Source organism: Panthera uncia, chromosome D4, assembly GCF_023721935.1.
Source record: "Panthera uncia isolate 11264 chromosome D4, Puncia_PCG_1.0, whole genome shotgun sequence".
In the NCBI taxonomy this organism is placed as follows: Eukaryota; Metazoa; Chordata; class Mammalia; order Carnivora; family Felidae; genus Panthera; species Panthera uncia.
Genome location: NC_064807.1, coordinates 17494422 through 17521631, shown reverse-complemented (window position 1 = coordinate 17521631; position 27210 = coordinate 17494422). Strand labels below are relative to the sequence as shown.

The following is a 27210-nucleotide window of genomic DNA, read 5'->3' as shown; positions in this document are numbered from 1 at the left end:
TTCGATAGAACCATGCCAGTGAGATGAGTCTTACTCTGGAGAGGAAATCAAGACAGCCTTTCCTGGAGATAATTCCAGAGAAAGAACTCCTAGCCAGAGTGCTCTTCTGAGCCTTAACTGCTGCCTGAATTTTTCTTTCACGTCTTTTGTAAGAGTTGCGATTCTCTGGCTACCTCTGTGTTTCATTAGTATCGGTCTGTCCTGTAAGATTTTGAGCTCGACAGGTCACGATCTCGCTGTCTGCGAGTTCGAGCCCCTCATCGGGCTCTGGGCTGATGGCTCAGAGCCTGGAGCCTGCTTCCGATTCTGTGCCTCCCTCTCTCTCTGCCCCTCCCCCGTTCATGCTCTCTCTGTCTCAAAAATAAATAAACGTTAAAAAAAAAAATTAAAAAAAAAAAAGATCTTGAGCTCGAGGAGGCAGGAACTTTGGGTTCTTATCTGTATCTCTAGCGCCTGGGATAGCTTGGCACACCCCCAGGGCTCAGTACACATGCAGAAAAGGGGTTCTCGTCTGTCTTCACTTGCAGAATCCATAATGGAAAGGCTTTATCTCACTCTCGATGTTCTCAGTGACGTGCACAGAGGTAGATCTATTCCAGTAAAGGTAAGGAGACTGGCTCCTTCTGCACGGACCTTCCTCCCCCCCCCCCCCCCCCCCCCCCCCCGGGGGGGGGGGGGGGGGCCCCCCCCCCCCCCGGGGCGCCCCCCCCCCCCCCCCCAGTACCTTTGCATGTTTGCTCATGGATGCAGTCCTGACACATCTTGGGGCAAGGCCTGCACACCCCGTCCATGGCCACGTGCCTCTCGGGGCAGGTTTCCCGGCATGCTCCCTGGTCCAAGACGAAGCCTCCTTGGCAAGAGCGGCAGCTGGTGGCATTTCCTTCACATGTTCTGCAGGGGGCGCTGCAGCGCCTACATGTGCTGTCTTCTGCGTAGAAGCCCCTGTGGGGAGGACAGAGCACAACTGGAGAAGCCTTCCCACTAGGGAAGTGAGCCACGCCTGGTGGCAGAGGGTTTGGGACTGAGCAAACCAGAGGCGCTGCTCGTGCCGTCGGGCAGGATGAGTCCGTCAGCTTCCTGAGGGAGTGCGGGCAGAGATCAAATGTGGGAAGATCAAGTGAAAGTCCTAGGTACTATCCCTGCGAATTTGGTTTGTTTGGAAAGGACTTTTGCTCATTTGTATATAGTTTAGCCATCTTCTGATGTCCCCATTTTACTTCCTAATTTTTTTTTCTTTATTTTCTTTATCTAAGAGGTTCATTTATTTTTGAGAGAGAGCACGAGCCGGGGAGCACCACGGAGAGAGGGAGACAGAGAATATGCAGTGGGCTCTGTGCTGACAGCAACGTGCCCAATGCAGGGCTCGAACTCACAAACTGTGAGATCGTGACTGATCGTGACCTGAGCTGAAGTCGGGTTGCTCAACCGACTGAGCCACCCCGGTGCCCCATCATTTTTATTTTTTTTTTATTTTTTAAATCAGAGTCTAATGTTTGAGGAGAAAACGTATTTATTCAATCCATTTTTTAATGAAGAATTTTAATTTAAGAGATTACTTACCTTGATACTTAATATGCAATGTTAATAGTTAAGTTAAACAACTGTTTTTAAAAGGCTCACAAGGCTTAAGGCCCTGTCAGACTGGAACCACTTTTGCTTCTGGCTGCTCTCAGCCAACCTCTGGGGGCTTCTGTGAAACACACGTACGGTCTTCGCACACGGCAGCAAACGTATTTGGAGTCGCTGTTATTGGAATGTATGTTTATCTGACTGGCTTTCTTCCAGGTGGAATCTGATGTCTGTATATACGTTGTACACCTGCATGATGAAATTATCGTGCCATAGAAACCTCTCACTGCTCGGTGAGCACAGCAAATCTGAAAGCCTCAGCCTTTTCAAATCTATTCGGAAGACGAGGGAAATAGGGGTCGTTTCTTTGACGAAAAAAGCTGAGGGCAAGAGCTGGAACTTGCAGAAGCAGGGAAATCATAAACCAGTATAGAGAACGTGGGCTTCCGATGTCATAGGTACCTATTCCAGTTTTCTGTGATTTTCATTCCGTTAGTCAGTTATTGCCGTGTAACAAAACACCCCAGAGTTCATCCCTTGTCCGTCTGTGGGGAAGCCAGATTTAGGCTGAGCTTACGCTCAGAGAAACTCATGTCACTGTACTAGAAGAGCTCAGGCATGTGCTCCGGGGAAGGAGGCTTGGCCCCAAGGTGCGCACTAGGCCCAGGTCATCTTCACGTCACTTTGTCCTCCCTGGCACAGGGACCTCATGGGGCACATTCTTCTCTTAGTCACGGCAGAAGCGCGAGAGGGCAGGTTCATCCAGGCACACCCGTTTTAAGCCTCTGCTTGCCTTCTGCTAACATCCTGTTGGCTAAATCAACCCTGGCCAAAGTCAGGGGTCAGGGAAGTCCATTCTGTCTCCGTGGGAGTTGCTGCAGATTGACAAGCAGAGGACACGGATCCACGGAAGGGTGAAAAATTGCAGCAAGTACTCAATATCCTAGAGTCACGTTTGAATCTGAATGCCAATCAGGGATCCTGCCCCGTGTCTTTACTTGATGTCTTAATTAATTAAGGCATTTTACATCTATCTAATCGTTCTTTCAGCTCTCCCTTGGTATTTGTTCAGTAAGCAAAAACGTATTGAATGTATCAGGAAGAAACAGGACAAAATAGGACAGGCGTGAATAAAAGTCACGTACCTTATGTGGTCGCGAGAAAGAAAAATTGGAGGAGAAGCAGTTTAGTAGAAGAGGAAGAACTCAATAGAGTCCAGATGAAAGCCAGGACCAGGCTTCCTTATGCACGAGTATCTTAGCTGTTTTGGTCCACAGTGGGGAAGAGTCAAAGCCAATGCAACTGTGTCCAGCCACGTCAGTCTCTTAAAAGTGAATTTGGCAGGACAGTGGGTAGAAATGTGTTACATGCCCAACAAGAGCTTGACTGAATTTGAGAAATTTGAAGGTAAGGAAATTGAGTGCGTTCTCAAGCATGTCACGTCTTCTACCTGAATGAGAGTTTCACGGGTTCATTGTTTCTGTGTACGTAGTGAGGGCTTTGGCCTCACCCAAAGACAAGCCTGGCTTTCCTCCCCAGCTAACTTCTAAACTCTTGGAATTTCCCAAGGGGTGTGAATGTCTTTGTTATTCCTTGAGACCCAACGGACCACATTTGATCCTTTGAAGAAAGGAATGACTCAGGGTGGGGCCAGCCACACTCTGTAGTTTTAGGAGGGGGACTGAGTAAGGAGCCAATCTTGTGCTTAGAGGTTGGAGGCTTTGGTTCATGTGCTATCTCTTGACCTCTGGGGGATTTTCAGCGCTCTGCCTGGCCAAGGTCCCTACAGAATTGTTTCTGGACACTGAACACGAGCGGTTCGAGTATAGAATTTGAAAAGGTGCAGCACCAAGAACCTGTTCCAGATTCTTCTCCTAGGGGAGTCAGTGGATGTCCAATGAGGAGCTAAAGTAAAAGGAATGGATTCAGTCAAAAAAGAACACAAAATATTAAGCAGGTCGGGTCAAGTTTGCGTCAAGATACTCACAGGAGTCTAAAACACGGAAGAATGAGGAGGAACAGAAAAACGTCCAAGGGATGGGATATGAGAAAGATTCAGATGGATGCTATTTCTTTGGGTGGCTCGGTCAGTTAAGCATCTGACTCCAGCTCAGGTCATGATCTCACAGTTTGTGAGTTTGAGCCCCGCATCAGGCTCTCTGCTGTCAGCACAGAGCCTGCTTGGGATCCTCTGTCCCCCTCTCTCTTTGCCCCCACCCCCCGCGCTCGCTCGCTCTCTCTCAAAAATAAATATTAAAAAAAATTTTTTAATTGGATGTTATTTTTTCAATATTTTGTTTAGTGATTCCTCACTAGCATAAAATTTTATTCACTTCAAATGGTAAAAAGAAAGCACACACACACACACACACACACACACACACACACACACTATTGAAGATAACTGCTAACTGAAAAATATGTAAATCTCAGGAACTTGTTGGGAATCAGCCGGAAGGTTCTTCTGCAGAACCCCTTTGCTAGAAGCAGACTTCTCTCCACAGACCTGCCCAGTACTTGGTCCTGCTATGTTCTCCTCACCTTTACAGAACTTTTTTTTTTTTGTTGTTGTTGTTGTTGTTAATGCTTTACTTCCCTGTTATTTTCATTTAAGAAGAAAAAGAATATCTCTTTGGAGAAGAAATGGCCATTTGGATTACATTGTTAATTTCAAAGTACTTTATATGGAGGTTGTTCGACCCAGATACATGTATGTCACAAGAGCTGTGTGGTTGTGGAGCTTTACCTGTTTTCTGTGGACACCTAAGACAGTGACAGCCAGCGCCTGATGGAAGATTGTTTTCCTGCCATCAGAGTTTCAAATCATTCCTATTTGGTAATTTGAGCACACTTGTTTTTTTGGTCGCCTTTTAAACAATCGCTGTAAATGATGTATGCTGCTACTCACTTTCCTTTTTCATGAGCATATACCATATTTGAAAAAGTCGTGGCCACTATGGTTGACTTATAAGTAATTCTGAATGTTTGGTGGCCATTTCACTGCAGGTTGTAGTCCTGGTCTAAGTCTGACTGCTGTTGGAGGATGGATTGCACCCATAAGGGTGTTTTCTCAGAAATAGCAACAAAGCCACCAAGCCAAGCTAGATATTATACGTTCCTCAGACTTTATCTTCCCTGTTGTTTTTTTTTTTATAAACACAAGAAGGGGGGGGTGGGGCTACTGGAAGGAACCCACCCTACTCAAAGCAGAGGGCACATGCTCACGATTCTGTAGTCTACAGGACTTTTGGGCCATGTCGGTGGCTTCCCTACCGCTCAAAAAATACAGAATATCTTGGCTGCTGTGTATCTGCATGGTGTCCCGTTGCTTCAAGGAGCAGCTCGATCCTGGTTTGGGGTAGCGTTGAGCCACCAGCTCACTGGAGGGAGGCCAAACGCTGCTCCTTCTTCTTCGCTTTACTGCATTATCAATTCCCGTAACGTTCAAAGAATCCAAGATGGAGTTGGCAAAGGGTGGGAATGATTAAATAAGTAAGGTGATGATACCAACAGTCGGTTGAGTCCCACCATGGTAGAGGTTAACGAAGAGGCAATGATGGACTTGGGGAAGTAGGTTACGGGGCTTCACCTTCATTTTTCTCTCGTGTCTTGGCTAGCTTTGCTGAGGCTGGAGCGTGGTTGTTGAAGCGGCTGGGCTGGGAGTTTTCTGACTCTCTCTTGCATCATCCTTCCTTCTCTCCCTGGCTTCTCTTACCCTGACGGTTTCCTTCCCTTCCCCTACTGTCTGCCTGACAAAATGCTTTAAGAGCTATTCACTCTTAAGCCTCTTCTCAAATACCCAGCTGGAGAGGAGCCTTGAAAATACGCTAAGTAAAGGAAACCAGCCCGAAAGATCACATTTTGTAGGGTTCTATTTTTGTGAAATATCAAGGAAAAGGCAAATCTATTGAGACAGAAGGTAAATTAGTGGTCGTTTAGGGATGGGGGAAATTCGGAGTTTCTTTTTTGGGGTGATGAAAGTATTTTAAAATGGATTGTGGTGATGATTACACAACTCCGGCAACATCCCAAAAGCCATTGAATTGTACGCTTGGCATGAAGGAATTGCGTGGTGTTAAATTATATGTAAGCTGTTCTTTAAAAAAAGAAACCCCAGTTAGATGAGAAGGTGGCATTGTGTGATGACTAAGCACATACATTTAAGTGCTAGAGAGATTTGGGGTAAAATCCTCGCCATACCGGGGATTAGCTGTGTGATCCTGGCATGCTACCTCGTGCTTGAAACAGCAGAAAACAGCAGAAAAGAAGATTCTGGCGAGGATTAGTGAGGTCATACATTGGAAGCCCTTAGCGCGGTGTCGGCACATCACAAGACTCGACAAGTAGCTGTTTTTACGTGGTTTCCTTTCCCTGGGAATGTCTTAGCCTTTTTGTGTATTTAGGCCCCGAGAAGGATGACACTGGTTGATATAAACCTCTCCAACTGGATTGTAAGCCTTTTGCAGGCTCAGACTTCCTTCAGTTGCTCATACCTTAGCTTCCAACAGTGCTTCTTAACACCTAGTAGGTGCTAAATATTTATCGGCGGAATTGAGTTGAGTGTGTTTGGCTTCTCTGCTAGATTGGGAGCTCCTGGAGTACCGTGACTTATGATTGTACCTCCAGGCTCTGTCTCAGTGGTGGATACAGATACTAATGCTCTCTCTCCCTCCACCACTGAGATGGATCTTGTGGATCTGTCATCGAGTTCTTTTTCATCAGTGAACAAATGAAATCTCGAATTCCTCACAACAGATTCTGTCGGTCACTTCCCCAGACTTTTCTCGTGCCTTCCTCTTTCCAGTCTGCCTGGCTGTCAGTGTTCTGATTTTATGGGGATATTCAGGGGTGAACCTTGTTTAGCCTAAACCGATCCTTCTGTGTCCATCCCTCTTGACCGAGATCGGTTTTGGAAATGCTAAGTGACGCGTTCTGGTTAATAATGAGGTGTGAAGGGGCTCCGGGGAGGACAGGCTAAGCGTGATCCAAGAGCAAAATGTAAAGGTCGTGGGTTTTCAATGAAGCGTTGGCCACTCACGTAACCGACGCTGGATTTCTAAACCCCTTGTTACGTGACAAAATCTACCCCATTTTGTCTCAGGATGGACACTTCTGCCTAGGATTTCTGTTGTTCGTCACTGTAAGTTTCCTGATATACTTTTCCATTTGATGTTTTCCGCTTCCCTGTTAAATCCTGGAGGTAGGGCCATTGATGGGAAGAGAGAAGGAATTAGAAACCAGGGGACCGAAGGAACCATGAGGAATCAATAAATAATTAACCAGCTATTATTCTATATTTATGATGTAGACCTCCTACCTCACCTACCATAAGCATTTCAGAAGAAGAGATTCATTCATGTGTTCACAGCCCATCACGGTCTGACTCTTGTGATGGGAAAAAAGCAGCTAAAGACAAGGTGGAAAAAGAATGTATTTTTGCAAGAGTGAAAATGTGTGTATATAGCAGTCACAAGGGCGAAGCATGCATCTGGCCTTCTGCATGTTTTGGCTGCTGCAGCCAACAGTGATGTCAGAGTCATGAGGGGACACTTTCGGCAGCTCTGTGACCAGGAACACGGGACAGGGCTTCTTTGGTGCGAGAAGCGATTGTCCTCCAGGTACAGGAGGATGAACCAGACCCGGACGTGAAAGGAAGAGGGACACTTACTCAGGACATCTGGTGTAGCACCTGCCTTCACGGAGGAAGAGAGGGAAGTCTGGCCGAGTCCGGCACTTTCCGCAAAGATTGGCTCCAGAGCAGGAGGCACAGTCCTCTGGACAGTTCTCACAGCTGCCACTCGTCACCGAGGGCCATGTGCCTTCGGGACACGAGGAGACACAGGCCTGGGCCAACAGATACGTGCCTAGAAGCCCAGGGAAGAAGGCAGATCAGACGGTCATCATGTGTCTGGTCCAACAGCACACACGTCCATGAAGTAATTGATTATTAACTAATTAATTAATTAATTTAAATGTTTGTTTTCGAGAGAGCATGAGCAGGGAGGGGCAGAGAGAGACAGGGAGAGAGAATCTCAAGCAGGCTCCATGCTGTCAGCACAGAGCCTGACACGGGGCTTGAACTCACCAACTGTGAGATCACGACCTGAGCCGAAACCAAGAGTTGGACACTTAAGTGACTGAGCCACCCAGGCACCCCATGGCTAATGAACTTTAAAGGGTAATGGAACTTCTAGGGGCTCCTGGGTGGCCGAGTCGGTTAAGCATCCGACTTCGGCTCGGGTCATGATCTCATGGTTTGTGAGTTCGAGTCCCTTGTCAGACTCTGCTGTCAGTGCAGAGCCTGCTTTGGATCCTCTGTCTCCCTCTTTCTCTGCCTTTACCCCGTTGGTTCTCTCTCTCTCTCTCTCTCTCAAAAATAAAAAAAAACACTAAATAAAAGGGGGGAGAGTAATGGAACTTCTAGAAATGTCACATACCCAGATACCCTAACAAATTCTGTGGCAAAATCAACAGATAGCGTCATCATGCCTTTGGATCAGAACCTTTTCTTTTCTTTCCTTTTCTCTTTCTTTTTCCTTTGAAAGCCAGCTTTTTTTTTTTTTTTTAAAGATTTCATTTTTCAGTAATCTCTACACGCTACGTGGCCCTCGAACTTACCACCCCGAGATCAAGAGTTCCATGCTCTACTGACTGAGCCAGCCAGGTGCCTCTGAGAGCAAGTTTTTACAAGAGGTCACTGTTTGGGTCCCTGCATTCCCTGTGATAGGAATAACGAGGAGACTAGATCGAGTCCTGCAAACCTTTTACGTAAAGATGTACGTAAGGGACAGCAAAGTGGCTCGGCCCCTTCCGCCCCTTGTCACCCTCCACACTGACCTTTTGGACACGAAGTGCACAGGGTTGCAGATTCATTGCAGGTTTCACAAGAAGGATGACACGGCTGGTGTCCTCTCAAAATGTCTGTGTGGGGACAGAAACCGGAAGTCAGTGTCCTATGAACAGGCATTATTCCAGTGTGGGGAGGGGTCTTGCGGGGTAATCCCCGCCTTCCTGCCCGAATAGAATCCCTTCAAGTTTACATTGGCTAAACACTGGTACCCACTCGTTGCCTACATGGTGGGCTTTAATTCATTTATTTTTTCTCTTCCTTCTCCGCTGACAGTTGATTATCAAAACGTGCTTTGCAAATCCACTGACAGAATAACCTTCGACACACGAGGGATGTGTGCGCTAACAACAGGTTCCTTCCTTCGTCTGTCAGCAATCTGTGGGAGTATTGCTTGTATGTATGCGCACATAAAGAGTTTTCTGGTTAAAGGTCATCCCTTCTTTCCCCAAGATTCTTGGATGACCGGTCCTCTTCAGTCTAAGAGGATAACTGAGAATTCATCGTGCCTTTCGTGGAGAAACTTTTTTCCTTTTCTCTCTTTCTTTTTTTGTTCTTTGGAACCAGGTCTCATGATCGGGCAATGCTCGGTCTCTGTGATCTTCAGAGTAGCCATTTGTGGGAAGCAAACCTAAATCTGTGTCCTCTCAAATCGTCGTTAAACATTCACGTGATGGAGCCACCGTCGAGCTTTCTGGTTGGTCAGGTGATCAGCAGACCACCCGAGGTCCACCCACCATTAACCTGGGAAACATTCGAGGTGTTCCTCTGTCCCTTTCCCTCCAAGAGCATTCGCCGGCCAGGCTTTTCCAGGATGTCAGCAAGTCCGCGGGACAATTTCGGCGACCTGCAGAATAGCCTTAGCGACATCACTGAATGGGTGCAGGAGATCTTGACTGAGTCTCAAGCCTGGCTTGGGGATCAGCATGAGTCCCACAGGGGGGAGCAATTAGAAAGAGAAGTTCTGGCTCAGGATGTGTGATACGAATGAGTCTGACCCTCAGTCAGTGATTGTTGGCATCTTCCCATTCCCATCCTTTCCCTCCCTCCCGCCCTCCCTCCCCCGCGTCCTGCTGCTTCTTCTCTTCCCGAGGGTCAGTCTGCCATAGTTGGTTCTGTAGTGACACCTGCCTCCAGAGCCCAGCCGTGCCACTTACGGAGGGTAACCATGGATACGGCAATGAAACTTGAAGAGTCCTACTTTCCATGTCTCTGGAATGAAAAAGCAAATGGTCCTTCCCTTATAGGACCGTTGCGAAGACAGAATGAAACCGTGTGTGTGATGTGCACGCAGAGTGGCTCAGTAAACGGTAGTCCCTTCTGCTTCCTTTCTCCCCATTTCTTCCTTTGTTACCATTCCACCCCGGGTCCCGGCCTTTGGCTCTCTCTCTCTCTCTTTCTTCTGTTCTGTACCTGGAGTGGCCCTGGGAGGCATTGCGGGCTTCCTGTGAAGGAGCTACGGTGGATCAGCCGCTGAGACTTGCTCCGGAGGAAACCAGATTCAGGGGTGGGTAGATAGACATCGGTGTGGATGTAGATATAGATGTACGGACAGAAATGATCATCCTGCTGTGCTAAGTGGTAGTTTTTGTCCCAGTTTGGGGAGAGCAATACGCCCTCGTTTTACAGGAGACTGACTGGTATAGTCTCCCTCGGGGGAGCTGCTCAGAGCTCAGTTAGCCTGGTGCAGAGCGAATGCCCATCCTGGGCTTCTCCCGCCGGTGGTCCTCCTGCCCCTCGGCAGGACCGGGGGTTTCCCTGAAGGGCTTTTTTAACCTGCCGGTATCACTTCACCCAAAAGAGAAGGCAGCGCAGAGGAGCAACGATTCTGTTGCCGACATCAGTCCTCACGAATCGCCAGGGAAATGCAGATCGTGGAGGAAAGGGAGCCCTTGTGCACCACTGGTGGGAACGGGAATGGGCACAGCCACTGTGGACGACGGTGTGGAGGGGCCTCAGAAGATTAAAAATGGAACCACCATGTGATCCGGCCGTTCCACTTCTGTGTATATACCTGGAGGAAATGAAATCACCGTCTTGAAGAGATACCCGCCTGCCCGCGTTCCCTGCTGCGTCGTTTGCAACGGCCAAGACATGGCAACCACCGAAGTGTCCATCGATGGATGAATGGATAAAGGAGTTGTGGGGTATTCATGCAATTAGAAAATTATTCACCCATAGAAGGAAGGAAATCCTGCCATTTGGAACAAATGGATGAATGAACCTTGAGCAGTATGCTAAATGAAATATGTCCGAGAGAGAGAGAGAGAGACAAACACTGTATGATCTCACTTATACGTGGAATCTAAAAAGGAGCCAAACTCCTGGAGTAGATTGGTGGTTTCCAGCATCAGGAGCGCAGCTGGGGAGAAGGGGTGAAGGGGACCAAAGGCACAAACTTGTGGTTATAAGATGAATTCGTTCTGGGGATGTCATGTGTGGCACGGTGACTATGGCTAGTCCTGCACTGTGCACGTGAAAGCTGCTAAGAGACTAGGTTTTCACAGACACACACACACACACACACACACACACACACACGAAAGGTAACAATGGAAGTGGTAGATGTATCACCCTCATTGTGGTAATCATTTTGCAGCGCATACGTATATCAAAGCATCACATCATACGTGGTAAGCCTGCATAGGGTTGTATGTCAGTTAGATTTCAATAAAACAGAAAAAAAGATACTTAATGGCCGAGGGCAGTTCTTGAAACATAATAGCGAAAAAAAGCTTTTTCAGACAGCATCGAAACCTTTAATATTATTATGTCTAGATCAGGGGTTGAATTCCCCCCCCACCCCCCCCACCCCCACGAGTTGAATTTTTGATTTTATTGTTTTTATACTATTTTTTTAATTTGCAAAGATACGAGTTTTAAAGAACTTTCCCACTGTTTTGTAAGCTAGAATGTATCTATCTACACATACGTATGTATTTATAATTACATCTATCTCACATTCGGGCAGGTTGTCATAGGCTTGAATAAATTTCTGTAATGTCAGGAAATGGCCACGAGAGGGTGCTCTGTACACACAGTTAACAGCACTTAACTGTGGGCAACCAAGCGTCATTCCCAGACACTGCTCTTTTGTATCAAAGGTTAGTGACTTCATCACAAGTAAATTTTGACCTTGATCGTAGTTTTCCTTTTTTTTTTCACTCAAATTCTGGACTGGACAAGACCTCAAAGAAAAAAAAAATCTCCTTGACCAGGGAAATGCTGTGGTCTGTCCTTGAGAAATGAGTATAGCTAAGCCATGTAAAACAGAAGTTTTATTTGCTTTTTTAATTTTTAAATAAGCAACATTCACAAAGTTTAAAAAAAAAAAAAAGCAAAGAGAGGCAGAGGGAATCCCAAGCAGACCCCACACTGCCAGCACAGAGCCCAACATGGGGCTTGATCTCGAGAACTGTGAGATCATGACCTGAGCCGAAACCAAAGCTGGGATGCTTAAACGACTGAGCCACCCAGTCGCCCCTCTCTCCACCCTTTTTATGCAAACTATTCACACTGTTTATCACATTTCTTGATAATACTATATTTGGGGGACCATTCTCTATCAGTACATGAAGAACCCCCTCATTCTTGTTTATGCCTCGATAGTATTCCATTGCACGGATGGATCATACTTCATTTTTCCAATTGGTAACCACTGGTGACCATTTAGTTTTTTTCCAGTCCCTGCTATTTCAAATCATACTACGGTGACTGGGAAGGCAAAAGGTGCTTTTCGTCTTCAGCCCATTCTTACAGACCTGCAAGGACAGGGGCTTCTCTTGATAGCATCTCCCAGACAGAACCACTCAGCACATCAGGAACACCCTTATGTGTTCCAGAATACTCTACTGCTGAGTTTCCTCCCCGTCTTTGGCCTTTGAGCGCCTGCGTTGTGGTCACCACCTCTTTCTGGTTTTTGTCTTGTGACTTCTGCACCCCCATTTGGTCCTGGTAGCCCAGCGTCTTGGGTTGGTTTCTAAATCACAGAGGCTCCTTGGTTCATTGTGATTGTCGTCTCCTCCCTATTTCCCTGTTACCTCTTTTGATTGGAAACTTCCGCCGTCGTTTCTGTGGCCAGGTCTTCACCAAAGATGGGTTTGCAGTGGGTGCAGGTTCTTTTTTATTTAAAAAAAAAAAAAAAAGTTTTTTTTTTTAATATAAAAAAGATAAGAGAAGTCCTGCCCATCATCTCCCCACCCAGAAATGCCTGCAGCATCTACTTGAGCACGTAGATGTCCCGTCTTTACGTTGAACGTGTGAGTATGATTACATACATGTTTGTGTAATCATTTACATCTGTGGATATGATACTGACTCTCCATTTTATATTTAATAGTATAACTTTTATAGGCATTTCTATTAAAATTCTTTGAACACACTATTTTTAAAGGTTTGTGTGTTTGCATGAACCATAAGTCACTTAATTTTTTTCTTTTGTTACATGTTTAGATTACCCTGTCCCTCCCCCCCTCTTTTTTTGGTTCTAAATACAGCTGTCATTGACATCTTTATACACATTATTCGTTAAGTCCGGACTCTGCTTGGCTCTTAGACGTCCCAAGCTGAGCATTATTTGGTACCTTCTTTCTGGGACTGTTTTTCCCAGACCTGTATTATTCTTTAGGTCTCCAAAGTTACTTGCTTTCATGACGTAGGAAGACTGTTTAGATAGTGAACTAGTGTTTCCTGCGTTGAGACCAGAATCAGGTTACAGGGTTGAATAGCAGTTTAACTTTTATTGTGTCACAGTACGTCCTGGGAGCTCTATGTGTGTTCTCTCATTTAATTCTTTTTTTTTTTTTTAACGTTTATTTATTTTTGAGACAGAGACAGAGCATGAACGGGGGAGGGTCAGAGAGAGAGGGAGACACAGAATCTGAAACAGGCTCCAGGCTGTGAGCAGTCAGCACAGAGCCCGACGCGGGGCTCGAACTCACGGACCGCGAGATCATGACCTGAGCCGAAGTCGGACGCTCAACCGACTGAGCCACCCAGGCGCCCCTCTCATTTAATTCTTAAAATGAACTTGCCTGAGGTAGTTCCATGTTCTTATTTTATTTCATTTATATGCTTTACTTTTTTTCTTAAAGTTTACTTATTTTGGGGGGGGTGGAGGGCATGGAGAGGAGGAGAGTATGAGTAGGGGAGGGACAGAGAGAGAGAAACCCAAGCAGGCTCCTCACTGTCAGCTAAGAGCCCGACGTGGGGCTGGATCCCATGAACCGAAAGATCATGACCCTCACTTCTAAGTGAGACAACTATATATACCTATAAAGTCCTTCTAAAAGTTAGATTTTCGGGGCATCTTTAAAGTTCTCTACAACTGAGTTATAGGTAGGCGACGTATCTCCACGCTGTTGAGATTTATTTTTTACGTATGGCTCTCAGTGTTTATGACTGACTGTGGGATTCAGGCCTCCTCAGGGCATCGGAATTAAGATCCAAAGACAGGCTAGTGAGAAATTGTTAGGATGTGGTCAAAGATAAAAAGTTAATTCACTGTGTCTGTGCTTTGTAGATTAAACCGTCACCAGAAGATGTAATTAGAGCCTGCTACAAACACGGTTTTAATCGATGATGGAATTAGGTGGGTAGGGGAAATGTGCAGGAATTACTCTTAGGACTTTCCGGCACTCCCAGGGGGAAAACCGCCTAAGAAAATCCGAATGATTTAACAGTAATACAATAAGCTGTTTCCATTCCCAACAATGGTTTCAGGAAACCAACCGAAGCCGTGGCCGGCCACGCCTGAATGTTTGCCCCAGTGGTAGGTCTGTGATGCCTGAGTCACTGGTGAAGCCATCGGCAGCCTATTTAATGTCGGTTCTGCTGCTGCTGTGGTAGGGACGCTGGACTAAGTGGTCTCCACGATACGTCAGTAACTGGGACGGGGCATCTGGTGGCGATCTCCACTTTTGTGCGAGGGATTCTTGGCAGGAAGGACAGAGTTGAGTGGCCGTCTTTGGCCATTACTTAGTCTCGGCTGGAGGATTTGCCAGGCACGGTCCAACGTGTAGGGAGATCTCCATCCTTGGCCTAGGGTAGGAAGCATTCCCACCGGCTGCGTCATGAGCAAAGAATGATGGCCTCCCACCGTGGCCACTCTCGTCGTGAGCGGCCACCTTATTAAAAGAGGAGTTCCGTGAACCCCGGTTGGATTTTTATTGCACGGGATCTTCTCCAACACGTGCTGGCGTAGAGAGCGCAGGCAGTGGTAGTCTTTGGATGCAAACGCGATCTCACCGTTGCCGCGGAAGTCGTGCGGGTGAAGGCATGGACTGGAGTTCGTCCCGTTTTCCTTTCCCTGCCTGGACCCGAGCTGTGTTTCAAACGGCGACGGCACCTTGCTGATGCCACCTAGGCAGCTGTATTCCTTTACGGCCGATCTGTAATTGGCCCCGGGCTCCCTCAGGAGTCGACCCCGGATGACTGCAGTCTGCTTTGCATCATCTTAAAGGTGTGGCTAATTAGTGGCTGTTTTCTGGAACCCTCTGCTCTCCGATTACACTCTCAACTTTGTTTTTTTTGAGAGTTAGGAGTCAGGGGGAAAGATTGTTGGCATTGGCTCAAGTGCTCCCGGGTCTCGATGGGGCACATTCCCCACTTCCTGTCCACTCCAGTGGGATCTAAACCGTGCCGGGGAGGCGGAGCTACAGCCGCACCTTGCTCGGAAAAGACGCGTCTTTTTTTCCCCTCTGTTAACAGTCTGCCTGTCTTCTTTCCTAGATCCTGGAGAAGGGCAGCCATGCCATTGACTTGACTGCTTTGGTCCAGCCGTGAGAAACATTTTCATCTGCTTCCCCGAGCCCTTAGTAGTGCTAACTCCCCAAATGGACTAATGCCTTCCTGTCTTCAAAAACACTCTATTTTTGATAGTAGAAAATGCAGAGGGGTGGGTGTGGTGCTCCGACGGAGGGGAACAGTCCAGGCCTGATTTCTGCTTGTGAAGCGCGTAGTCCGGTTGAAAGGGACATGTAATCATTTGGGGAATCAAGTCTGCTCTGACTCTTGGCTCCCTGGACCTTTTCATCATCTGGATGCCAGATAAAATACAGATGTTCTGAGCTAGAAACACAGCACCAGACTATTTTCCTCTTGGCTCTCGCTGCCTCTTAAATGCCTGAATGCCAGACAAACTCGTTTTCAGCGTTTTTGGTCCAGCTATAATTCACGGAAGATATCCCAATCTGGATTGAATGATTTTCTTCCCAGCTACGTCTCTGAAATTGGCCCGCGTTCTCCGGGGCCTTTGGCTGCTGGGTTTGTGATGATCTCCGGGCTGCTTTTCCTTTAAGTCACATTGGTGACACTGTCGTGGACAGTGGCCATGGATGTCCCTCCTCCGGAACCCAGCAAGAGCCTTTCTCCGGCCCCGGATCGATCCCGCTCCCCAGCCCTTGGAAGACTCATCCTCGGCGGACCTCCCTTCGGCCCCCATGGCTTCTGCACCGAAATGACCTTTTCAACAAATCCTCGCCTTGAAATCAAACGGAGAGCGTCTCTGCATGGAATGTGAGTCAGATTTTTTTTTTTTCCCAGCAGGATGAGGGCTTTGTTTTTTAACCACAGACACCGAGAGGTCATCGAAGTTTGCAGCTACCTTGCAAGGAAGCCCGTGGCGGAGGCTCCAGGGTGAGGAGGCCGGTTCCGAGGACGCGGGTAGGAATGAACACACACAGGCCTTCGCTGTTGGATCACAAGCTCCCGCATCTTTCCTCCTGCCCCCATCAAGATGCCCACCTTCCCCATCTGCAACCGGAGGGGGGTGGGGTGGGGGGTGGCTTTGAAAAGGCAAGCTTGAATGATGGTAAGTTCTGATCAAGCGGCCGGAAGGATCAGCTGACCCAGCTTTACCTCCGGTACTTGTGAGAGGTTCTTCCTTGTCCAACTGAATGAAGACGCCCACCCTTACCCGCCATTGCCCTTTACCGTGACAAGGAGATACACGAACGTGACAGAAGCCACTCTGAAAGCTTTGAGACAGTGGTCGCTGGGCGGTTGCCCTACACGACTCTCTTACGAGCTCCGACGTCCCCTCCGCGGGGATAGAAACCCGGTGGCCACGCCACCCGTGAGCCGCCCTCTGGGTTTCCCTCCAGGACAGATGCCCACCGACCACAGCCTCCTCCCCTCTTCCCCCCCCCCCACCCCCCCGGGAGCATCAGAGCCCGAGGGAGCGGCCCAGACCAGACGCCCACTCCCAGCTTTTGTTCCCTGCCCAGCCTGCATCTCTGGGACATCCCGAAGGCGAGGGTTAAAGAGGGAGGGAGGCAGAGAAGGCGGCCAGACACCCGCTCTCTCTCTCGGGAGGCACATACCGTTCCAGAATTCGCCTTCCACCGGAGTCTGGGCGGGACCCACACATGTCCCCTGCCGCAGCTGCAGTCCTTCTCGGCACGTGCGACACTGCTGGTGGCCAAAGCCAGTGCAGGTTTCACAGGCCCGGTGGCAGGGCTCACATTCTCCCGTCTCCGGGTCGCCGTAGAAGCCGGGGCCACATTTGCGCACACACGTGCCGCCTACGTGAGAACGCAGAGAGGGGGCCTGAAGGTGGGTCCCTGGCTGGCTTGGCTTGGTGCTCTGTGCAAGGCCAAGTTCCAAACAGGCCGAGGGGTGTCTCGGGAACACTTTTGTTGGAGTTTGTTTGTAAACTTCTTTAAAAAAATTTTTTTAAATGCTTGTTTATTTTTGAAAGAGAGACAGAGAGATGGCATGAGCGGAGGAGGGGCAGAGAGAGAGAGAGACCCAGAATCCGAAGCAGGCTCCAGGCTCCGAGCTGTCAGCACAGAGCCCGATGCGGGGCTCGAACTCACCAACTGTGAGATTATGACCTGAGCCGAAGTCGGACGCTTAACTGAGCCACCCAGGCGCCCACCTTTTTCTTTTAAACTTTTGTGTGTTTTTTTTTAGTTTTTTCAATGCGTATTTATTTTTGAGTTGTTTTTTTAAGAAACCAAGCTGGCATAAGCTTATTTCAACCAAGGAACGGGTCTTAAATCCAACATTTAAAGTACGCCTTTAGCGGGGAATTTAAATTGGTTATTAGCTCAAGGGGTTAAGAGCCTAGTCAATTCTCAGGGCCCTGAATAAATAAAATAGTGTCCATATAGAACCACTGGAGATCTGGGTGGGCTGTCTGCCCCTCTCTCTCTCTCCCACAAACATTCGAGAGCACTGGACCATTAGTTCTTGGACTGCAAGACTCGTAGTGTATTTCTTTCCTAACCATCCAGAACTGACCAGAGGATCTTGTTTACCTTTTACAGTGCTTAGGAAGAGTCATGGTTCTGGATGTTTCAGGTGACTCCTCTCAAGGCCTTTATCTTCGGTGTTCCTGCCCCCCCACCTCCCCCCACCCCCCCGCCCCCGCCCCCTTCACTCTCGTTTCCATCAGCTCGGAGATGTTTGCAATTAATTAGTGAAATAGGAGCTCCGCCACAGTAATAGAAGCAGAAAGAAGTAGTCTGGGCTAATGCTTATCCTGAAACCAAATTACAGTCCGTCCCCGGACGAGAGGCGCAAGACTCAGACCGATCAGGCGGGTGCCCTCCTCTCCGGGCGAGGCCCCGGAGCCTTTGTTCTTCCTCTGCACCCTGCCCTTGTCACACTTACCCAGGAGAAAGAAGCCCTCTTCACACGAGTAGCACTCGTGCTGGTCACAGTTGCTGCAGTTTGTATCACACGGTTTACATTCAGCTCCTTCGCCGTAGGTCCTCTCGGGACACGTTTTATGACAGTGGTGCTGAAACCTACGGGGAGGAGATGGGGTTTCTTCCGTGAGCTACGTTGGCGTATTTCTCTTAACCACCAGAATTCAATGTCCTCACATATGTACGCTCATCGTGTTTAATAGGTATAGATATGTGGGTTTCAAGGGCAAAAACCTTCTCTTGGTCTATGTGCTCAACAAACGAGGTTGATCTGGACCCTAAGGACCCTTCATGAAGGCAGCTGTGAAGAGGCTGGGGCGAAGGAAAGCAGCACTGAGATGTATTTATGGGCTACTGATTATGCATTTACGACTCGTGTATTTATTTATTTTGAATTTTTTTTAACGTTTATGTATTTTTGAGAGAGAGAGAGGCAGAGCGCAAGTGGGGGGAGGGACAGAGAAAGAGGGAGACAACAGAATTTGAAGCAGGCTCCAGGCTCCGAGCTGTCAGCATAGAGCCCGATGTGGGGCTCGAACTCACGGACCGTGAGATCATGACCTGAGCCGAAGTCGGCCGCTCAACCGACCGAGCCACCCAGGCGCCCCCAGACATACCACCTTAGATGTACAGATTTGAATTGGAGAACTTTGGGAGTGGCTGTAGTCTGCGTTTCATTGAACTTGGTGGTCTGCGTCTCGTGCTACCCAGAGGATGATTAAGAACTAATAAAGTAACTGGCTTCATGCTGGACTTTCTGACTTCTGTCAAGGACAAGGTCTCCAGGCAGACGTTTGGAAAGAGCTCAGTGTAGAGTTCAAGTGGCTTACCAAAATGTCTGCCACGAGATTAGTAAGGGTGAAGTGTCTTAGCTGTTATGTATTTATATTGTTATGCCTAGTATCTGTGCTCATGCTACAGTAGAATGTTGTATTTCAGACGCCACTGAATTACAGGGTCATCGGAAGGGGGAGCAGAATCAAGCTGGCCTTTGCCTGTTGATGAATTTCACAGCATTGACAAGATACCAGAGGAAAGCTTTGCATCTCTTCGTTAATAACGTCAATCATACAGGGTGTCACTCATTATATCCAGTTCCGAACCATTCTAAAGGGTTAGAAACGTGTGTTTCTTGAAAGAAACACCTCACGTTTCGCTCTCAGTGATACGGGGCGTTTTCTTGTGGTGTATTTGTTTCTCAAAGGAGGTTACGAAACCTTCTCGTTGTTGGCCAGCAGTGAGCTGGAGCGCCTGGCAGGGCTGGCCCCGAGGATGACCAGAATGCTGTCAGGTGACAGAGGAGGTCAAGGCGGGTGCTCCCGTGTCAACACGAGGAAGGGTGCAGTTAAGCCGGAGGGATGCAGAGAAAAGGAACAAAGAAGAACAAAGTGGGAACGCCCGCTTCTGCGCGGCCACTATCTGAGAGTCTAAGTTCTCCTTCTTTGGTTCTTCAAGGAACATTCTGGGCTCCCAACCATGTGACCTCACCAAGGAGTGCTTGCATCTCTGCTGTTCGTCTCTGCCTGAGGCGGTGTGTGGCGGGCCATGTGCTGGGTAAAGGCCAACCGTGAATATGCTGACAGATTGCTTTCTGCTCATTTACTGTCATCAGCTTAGGTAATGACAAGGCGGACTGATTATTTTTGCTGGGTTTCAGCTTGTCGGGTTCCCCTTTCCCTCCCAAGCGCCGCACCCCTTCTCTTCTCACCCAGTACCACACCTCGGGCCTCTCGAATGTGATGGAGGCAAAAGGCAGCGTGGTGACGGGAGGAACCAGCCCACTAAAGTCGAGGTGACCCAAACCCGGACCCCGCCTCACTGCCTCGTGGGGCCACATGAGGGAACCGAGAGCCTCTTGGAGATTCAGTTTTCTCTTCTGGAGAATAATGTCAATCCCGTGTCCCTGGCAACATTCACGGAAAGGTGAAGAGACGAACTGGGTGGGAATTTCTCACAAACCCCCCCGCTAGTTCTTAGCATGACAGGAAGGAACCAGGCATCTTATACATCATCCAGGCCTTCCTTTTCTTCTCCTCTGCCTTCTTAGCTTTTCTTCCAAGACAGGCACCCGTGTGCCCTGGGAGGCAGACTAGAATAGGAATGGAAGGTGACGTTGAGACAGGCCATCTTTGATTTGTAGGTTTGAATTGGAGAACTTTGGGAGTGGTTGTTAATCTGTGTTGCGTTTAATCTGGTGGTCTGGTGTCTCTCGTTACCCAGAAAATGGCTAAGAGCTACCCACGTACCTGGCTTCCTCCTGGCCTTTCTGACTCTCGTTAAGCACAAGGTCTCCGTGCAGACACTTGGGAATGGCTTGCCTGGGGGTCAGGTCTATGATTAAGGTTTGTCCGTGAACAGCAAGGCCTGAATCCTGGTAACCCATGGCAAGATTCCTAGACACCAGTGTCAGGTTGGGTGACTCCCAGGACCGAGAAAAAGAGGGCCTCCTTTTGAGTCAAGAAAACAGCTGGGCTCTTCTTGCTAAATCCAAGAATCGTTCATTAATAGCCTGACGGGGCAGAGTTGCTTCAGGCCGCAGGGCCTCTCTGCTCTAATCACTGGATTTAGGATTAAGTCAGTAATGCTTAAACTGCAGAAAAGTTAGTGCCATGAAAACAGAAGAGAACAGCCGGACTCACATGTAATACCCCGTACTGCATGATGCACAGGTTCCTGGATTACCTGGAAGACAAAGAGAATAATGAGACATCATAATTATCAAGAGTCCATCATTTGGAGAAAGGGGCTTTGGAAAAGTTGTGGCCGGAGCCTGAACCGGGGCTCGAACTCGTAAACCGCGAGACCATGACCTGAGCCGAAGTCGGACGCTTAACCGACGGAGCCACCCAGGCGCCCCCAGGTTACGCCGTTGTTAATTAGTAACACGGTGCATGCAGTGATTTGTCTTTATCAAAGCTAGGAACATCAGAGTTCTCATAAAGAGCTGGCCCTGCTTTGCAAGGAAGTGTAGTCCCAAGCTGCTAGGTTTTCAAAGTGCAGATTAAGACCCGTCTCCATTAAGCACCCCCTGGCCTCTACCGAGGGGAGGGCCTCAAGCGTGTCCACACGCGCACGTTTGGAAGGGGCCGCGAGGTTGCATCCCTCGAACGATAGGTTCTCCATGAGTTACCCCAAATGCCTGCCAACGTCAGGGAGCGTCATCTGGGAGACTCCTTTGAAATCTGGACAATTATTTTTTTTCCAATACAGTATCCACTTTGTCTTCCGCGCTTCACGACCCTCTCGAAGAAACTGTCCTGTTCTCATTAGGTCCAATGATTCCATGTGGTCCTGTTGGCTCCGAGAAGGGACCCTCTCCTACAGCTTTCAGGGGACTTAATGAGAGAGAAAGGACTTCGAGGATCACTAAGTCAGTCTCTCTCCCTCCCTCTTAACCCTCCCGGAAAGACGCCAATTCCCAGATGCCATCACGAGGGGCGTTCTGTGATTTCCGCTGGCCCGCCGTGCCTGTGCCCGACAGGTTCCCATGACACCCCCGTTCTGCTCTTTTTCCTTCTAGTCGGAGGTGGAAAACAATTGCTCCTTTTCCGAAGATTCCTTTTGGTACGTGAAGATTGTATGTCACCTTTAATTGGATTTTAAACAAAACTATGTCCTTTGAACTTTGTGCACGGCTCTCCTTCCTGATGTACTCCAGGCTCTATTTTGGTGTTCACAAAGTCTGCCTCTTGGCGGTAGGGCCTTGCTTGAATCTATAGCCAAGCGTTCCCCTTGAATCCTCCCAGGGATGTCTCAAGACAATACTACTGTGTATTACACACTATATGTCTAATGCATTGCACCAAGAGTTATCGTGGAAAACTTGCTTTTTTAAAATTTCATTTATTTATTTTGAGAGAGAGAGCGTCTGCGAGCGAGCACGGGAGGGGCAGAGAGAGAGAGAGAGAGAATCCCAAGCAGGCCCCGCACTGTCAGAGCAGAGCCCGATACAGGGCTCGAACTCACGAACCGTGAGATCATGACCTGTGCTGAAACCAAGAGTCGGACGCCCAACTGACTGAGCCGCCCGGGTGCCCCTGTTGTGGAAAAATTTCTGTCAGAGGCTCTGCCCCTTAACCAGGGATTGCCAGAACCTTGTGGAAATAGCCTAGTGATGATGCAGGGGACAGGGTACTGGCCTGGGAACTGGGCTATCTGTTTCTAGTTCGAAGTTTTAACCCTGGCTTCATTGCCCTGTGAACGTGCATAAACGTCGCTGTCCTCTCTGCGCTCTGATTTCCGCAGGTGTAAAATGACCTCGTTAGAAAAGATGGTAGGAAAGACTCGCCAAAAGTCAAAAATGCTGATGCTGGGCCGCCTGGGTGGCTCAGTCGGTTAAGCGTCCGACTTCAGCTCAGGTCACGATCTCGCGGTCCGCGAGTTCGAGCCCCGCGTCGGGCTCTGGGCTGATGGCTCAGAGCCTGGAGCCTGCTTCCGATTCTGTGTCTCCCTCTCTCTCTGCCCCTCCCCCGTTCATGCTCTGTCTCTCTCTGTCTCAAAAATAAATAAACGTTAAAAAACAATTAAAAAAAAAAGAAATTAAGGGATTGCTTAAAAAGAAAACAAAAAAAACTAAAAAAAAAAAAATGCTGATGCTGAGTCTAGCAGGGGTTGGCAGTCTGTGGCCCACTCTGGGGCCGAATTCAGCCACGTCCCTTCCATAAGGAAGGATTGAACAAGAGCCAAGACAGCCAAGGACATAGCCAGACCCTTCGGCAGGAGGCTGTGATTTGCTCTCGGTGAGGAAATGGGTTTTTTTTCCCCCTCCGTTATACAGCGACATGGTCTGTTATAGGGCAACCCCGGGCAGGGCAGTGAAATGAACCATAAACCAGGCTAATTAAGGGACATAAGGAATCTCGGAGGTGCCACGACAAAGCAAAGCTCACTGAAATTCTTAGAATTCTTGCCGGTGGGGAGGGGGGCTTCGTGCTTTCCGCAATCCATTGTTCCGGGGATCTGAAACCCTTCGAAGGGGGTGGGAGGGCCCCAGCGAACACTAGTGGTTCCCCTGGGTGAGTTTGTTTCCTGCTACGGATCTATGTTTGCATCTGTATTCTTTTCAGTTCTGGTGCTAACTAAGCTGCTACTTCTCAGCTCACAGTTGGGCAGCTTACTTTTTCCTGCCTGTCCCCGATGAACATATTTGACTCTGACAGTTTTGCTAATTTGGCAAGGGCTGGGGAAATTCTAATCCTGTTCTCTAATGTTCTGGCCATCCCTCCCATCTAGGAATTTAATGAGTTTGCTCTCTGCTCCTTTAAGCAGGTCACTGATGAAAATGTTAAACAGAACCAAGCCTCAGAAATGTGCATACCAATGTAATCTTGAGTCCAGGGACCTTTCCAGCCCAGATGCACAGCGAACGTGGTACCTTTACAATAGTTTGCATAAATGAATAATGCATAGAATAGGAAGTATGTCTTCTAACAGCTTGTGAATGCCCATTAGTCTTTCTCATTATTACCGGTTATTGTGAAGAATAAGGATTATTAAAAAAAAAAATTTTCCACCCCCGAAGATCCACAAGTCAGACATAAGCTAAATGGATTTAGCTTGACCACTGAGAGGCAGCTGTTATGGGATTAAGGAAAGGTAACAGTCCCAAACCTAGAAGTTGACTCTAAGTCAAGTTGGCATTTGGATGGTGAGGAGGGTTGGCTGAAGGACAAAGATGAATTTTCCTGGCTTCGCGTGTTGTATGCATGCGTGTGTTTGGTGGGGGGGGGGGGGGGGGGGGGGGGGGGGGGCGGAAAAGTCTAAACAGTCTAGAATTGTGCACAGTCTCGGAAGGTGGTATCCAGAGTAGGATGTTTACTTAGCTCTGGTTCCTTGGTATTGTCAGGCTTTTGAGCTGGGAGAACATAGTCTGGGTGGAAATGGGGCACGTTCAGTCAGAATTCAGAGAGAGTGTCACACATTTGGAAAAAAAGCCTTCAGAAACAGTTACTGGCTTCCAGCTGCTCACATCCCCACCAAGGAGAATGTGTGAGCAGAAGCCTTGTCAGGCCGGGGATACAGCCTGCCTTTCTCGAGAAAACCCATTTGTACGGTCTCCTTTTTATGGGCTGGGGGGCGGGGGCAGGACCACAGTGTCCCCTCTGTCTGGAGAGTTCTGGGTGATCCTCTGCGTCCCCTTCCACGTTTTCCTTAGTTTCATCGGTGCTGGGTCTCGTGCAAACTCAGTCTTCTCGTGGGGATATTGACGGCTGCTGTCAACGTCTCCTTCAGGGGTCAACTTACATCCTCTGCCATGTTATTTTGTTCTCAGGAATACCTATACCCTCGCCATCGAATAGGGATGGATCAGGGCCGTGTGAGTAGTTATGGATACCTCACTTAGAAAATGTATTGGAAAGAGATATTTTAAACTTCAAATGGAACTGAATGTTGACAATGGGAAGAGGAAGGGCATTTTTTATGGGTTACATAAACGGAGTCCTATAATTAAAGATACATAGAAGCCAAAATGACTCGAATGTGCCTTTTCTAAATTAATTCTTCTTGTAGGATTACTTTTCATTTGAAGGGGACAAGCGACCCGTCGTTTTTTAAAGAGCAGCCCTTTAGCGTATAACATCTAGGTATGCCACAGCCAGCCACGCATCAGGTACATTGTTGAGGCAGAATTGCCTCTCTGCAAAACCGTGAGGTTTTGCCGTTAATGTCAGGATTCACTGGCAGGCTTCTAGGACTTTCATCCGTACCTCGTGGTAGCCCAGGCCTTCCTCTGTACGGCCTATTGAAACTGCTCTGTTCCATAGTCCTTTCCTGCACAGACCCTACTAGCTACTGCCCAGGATGATAGAGTACTGGGCATGTGAAACTTGTGCTCTTGGGAAGCTCCTAGGTTCTCATCTGCTTCCATCCCTCCTCAGGTATCCTAGACGCATAAGGCTCCTTTTGCTTTGACCTCTTAGGCCACCTCTGTAGATGTCCGTAAGGCAGCACCCACCTTGTTGTAATTGAACATACCCTGTATGCTTGCTTTTCCCAGATGATTTCAACCTTTTGGCTCAATTACCTTCCCAGTTCCACTCACCTATATTCTAGGCTCGACCAAACTTGGGGCTCTGTTCACCTCCCCAGTGCCTCCCCCAATGCATGTGTGTGTGTGTGTGTGTGTGTGTGTGTGTGTGTGAATTATTTATACGTTCTAGTGCATGAATGCTTTCCATCTTGAAGAAGGTACGCTAACATAGAAAATTTAATAACAAAATGATTAGAAATACAAGATCTACGTTTTACTGTAGGCCAGTGGATTGTCTTGCATATTTCTCCTCGGGGACAAGTGACTCAGGCCACACTTAACAGAATGCCACATCTGAGCTAATACATTCCTATACCGACTTTCCAAAAATATGTTTTACCTTTGATTCCGTAAAGTTATACCCGGAAGGGGTGGCTCTCTGATGGGCTCACACATCTGCACGTATAGACAGACTTCCTGCACTTGGCTTCTAGCCCTTCCATATTTTGTAGACAGACTCCATGATTCTAATTAACTTGTTTACCTAGCGTTTTGGGGTTGGGAGATAAGTTTAAAATATAGCGAGAAATGAAAGTGTTTGAATGATATGACTGGATTCTACTTTTCTCGCCTTTCCATCACATTCTATAGCTCTGGTGCATAAATGTGTTCCCCAGAAAAAAACTTTCTAGATTAAAATAATCAATGATTACGTGCCCGTGAAAGACAGCATAAAAATTTATCTGCTGAGACTGGATTTAAAAAGTGTGGTACATGTATACATTAAAATTTTGTTTCTCAAAAATATTTAACGGGGCGCCCGGGTGGCTCACTCAGTTGAGTGTCTGACTTTAGCTCGGGTCATGATCTCACGGTTCGTGGGTTCAAGCCCTGCATCGGGCTCTGTGCTGTCAGAGCAGAGCTGCTTCGGATCCTCTGTTTCCCTCTCTCTCCGCCCCTCCCCTGCTCATGCTCTCTCTCTCAAAAATAAATAAACTTAAAAAAATCTTTAATGACGTGACAGGCTCTGTGAATAAGGACGGCAATCCATATCTAGATATGTCTGTAATATATACGCATATCTGTCTATATGTGTCGATGTGACTTTATCAAAAATCAGAAGGAAAGCTCAACGATTATTAGTAGCTATCTCTGATATTATTTATGTGTATGTTTCTATATTTTCTTAATAAGCGTGTGCTATGGAATTAATTTTAAAAACTGCTAGTAAGGAAAGAAAGCGCATGCCCAGGTTATGAATCCCGAGTCATCCGTGTTTGGAAAACGGTCTTCTCCCACAGACCTCTCTTTCAAGAGAGCTGGTCTTTTGGTCACGCTCTTCAGTTTCTGTCCCCTTTCTTCACACGTCTGGCTTTTCATCTCTCCACCTCGTTTCTCAGCAGTTCTTGATTCTACATCACCAGGACAAGACTGCTACTCCACGGGGCTTGTTTAAAACCGTGGCCGATGTTTAAACGAATTCCTTTTTCCAAATTCACTTTTCATACCAAATGTTTTCCTGATAGGATTCTGTAAAGGAGGCCGATGACTGGGAAGTGAGGTTATTCTCGGTTCTGCCTCCAGACTTACTCACTGGCTGAGGTGCCGTCACTTGGGCCAAGCATCCTTAAACAGTTCTCCTCGTGAGCACCTGAAGCCTTGTGGGAGCATCAGCAGGATGCCCGTCCCCTACTGAGAGGTACCACAGCTCCCTTTGAGGGGAGAGACGGCATTGCGAGCAGGCCTTACTTAAATTGTTTGGGGAGATGATTAAGCGTGTTGTCAATAATGCATATTCTCTCGGAGTAAATATATGCTAACTGGATGATGCTGTCCGAATCTGTTAGGAGAGTCACTGGCATTCTTCGTTTTACTCAGAAATAATGAAGCGGGTAAGAGATTTATATGCCCACAAAGTACAAGTAAATTTAAGTCCCCAGTGGCACTAACAAGTATTACTTCAAGCAATTAGCGCTTGCATACAGAATGGACCCTCTGACCAGCTTTGCCAAAGCAGATTTTTTTTTTTTCTGGAAGGTTCAATGGCGCTGGGATACAAAGTACTTGGTTAGGGGGACTGTTGATGGTTTTCAACCATTTTGTCCTCTCCGGCGTCCAAGGACAATGAATGAATATTTGAATTGGCAATAATGTAAATGGCGCAGCTGACA

The 27210-nt window shown here is 47.8% G+C and overlaps 1 protein-coding gene across 1 annotated transcript in view; it reads right to left on the bottom strand.

The window, feature by feature from the left end:
- PCSK5 (proprotein convertase subtilisin/kexin type 5) overlaps window positions 1-27210 on the bottom strand; it is a 445686-nt gene that overhangs the window by 27746 nt on the left and 390730 nt on the right. Inside the window, exons 25-31 of the mRNA XM_049633868.1 lie at window positions 20709-20751; window positions 18032-18168; window positions 16738-16938; window positions 12457-12534; window positions 8407-8490; window positions 7238-7433; window positions 725-942 (exon numbers count right to left, since the gene is read on the bottom strand). Of these exons, the coding sequence (XP_049489825.1) occupies window positions 725-942; window positions 7238-7433; window positions 8407-8490; window positions 12457-12534; window positions 16738-16938; window positions 18032-18168; window positions 20709-20751 (957 nt within the window). The remainder of the gene's footprint in view (window positions 1-724; window positions 943-7237; window positions 7434-8406; window positions 8491-12456; window positions 12535-16737; window positions 16939-18031; window positions 18169-20708; window positions 20752-27210) is intronic.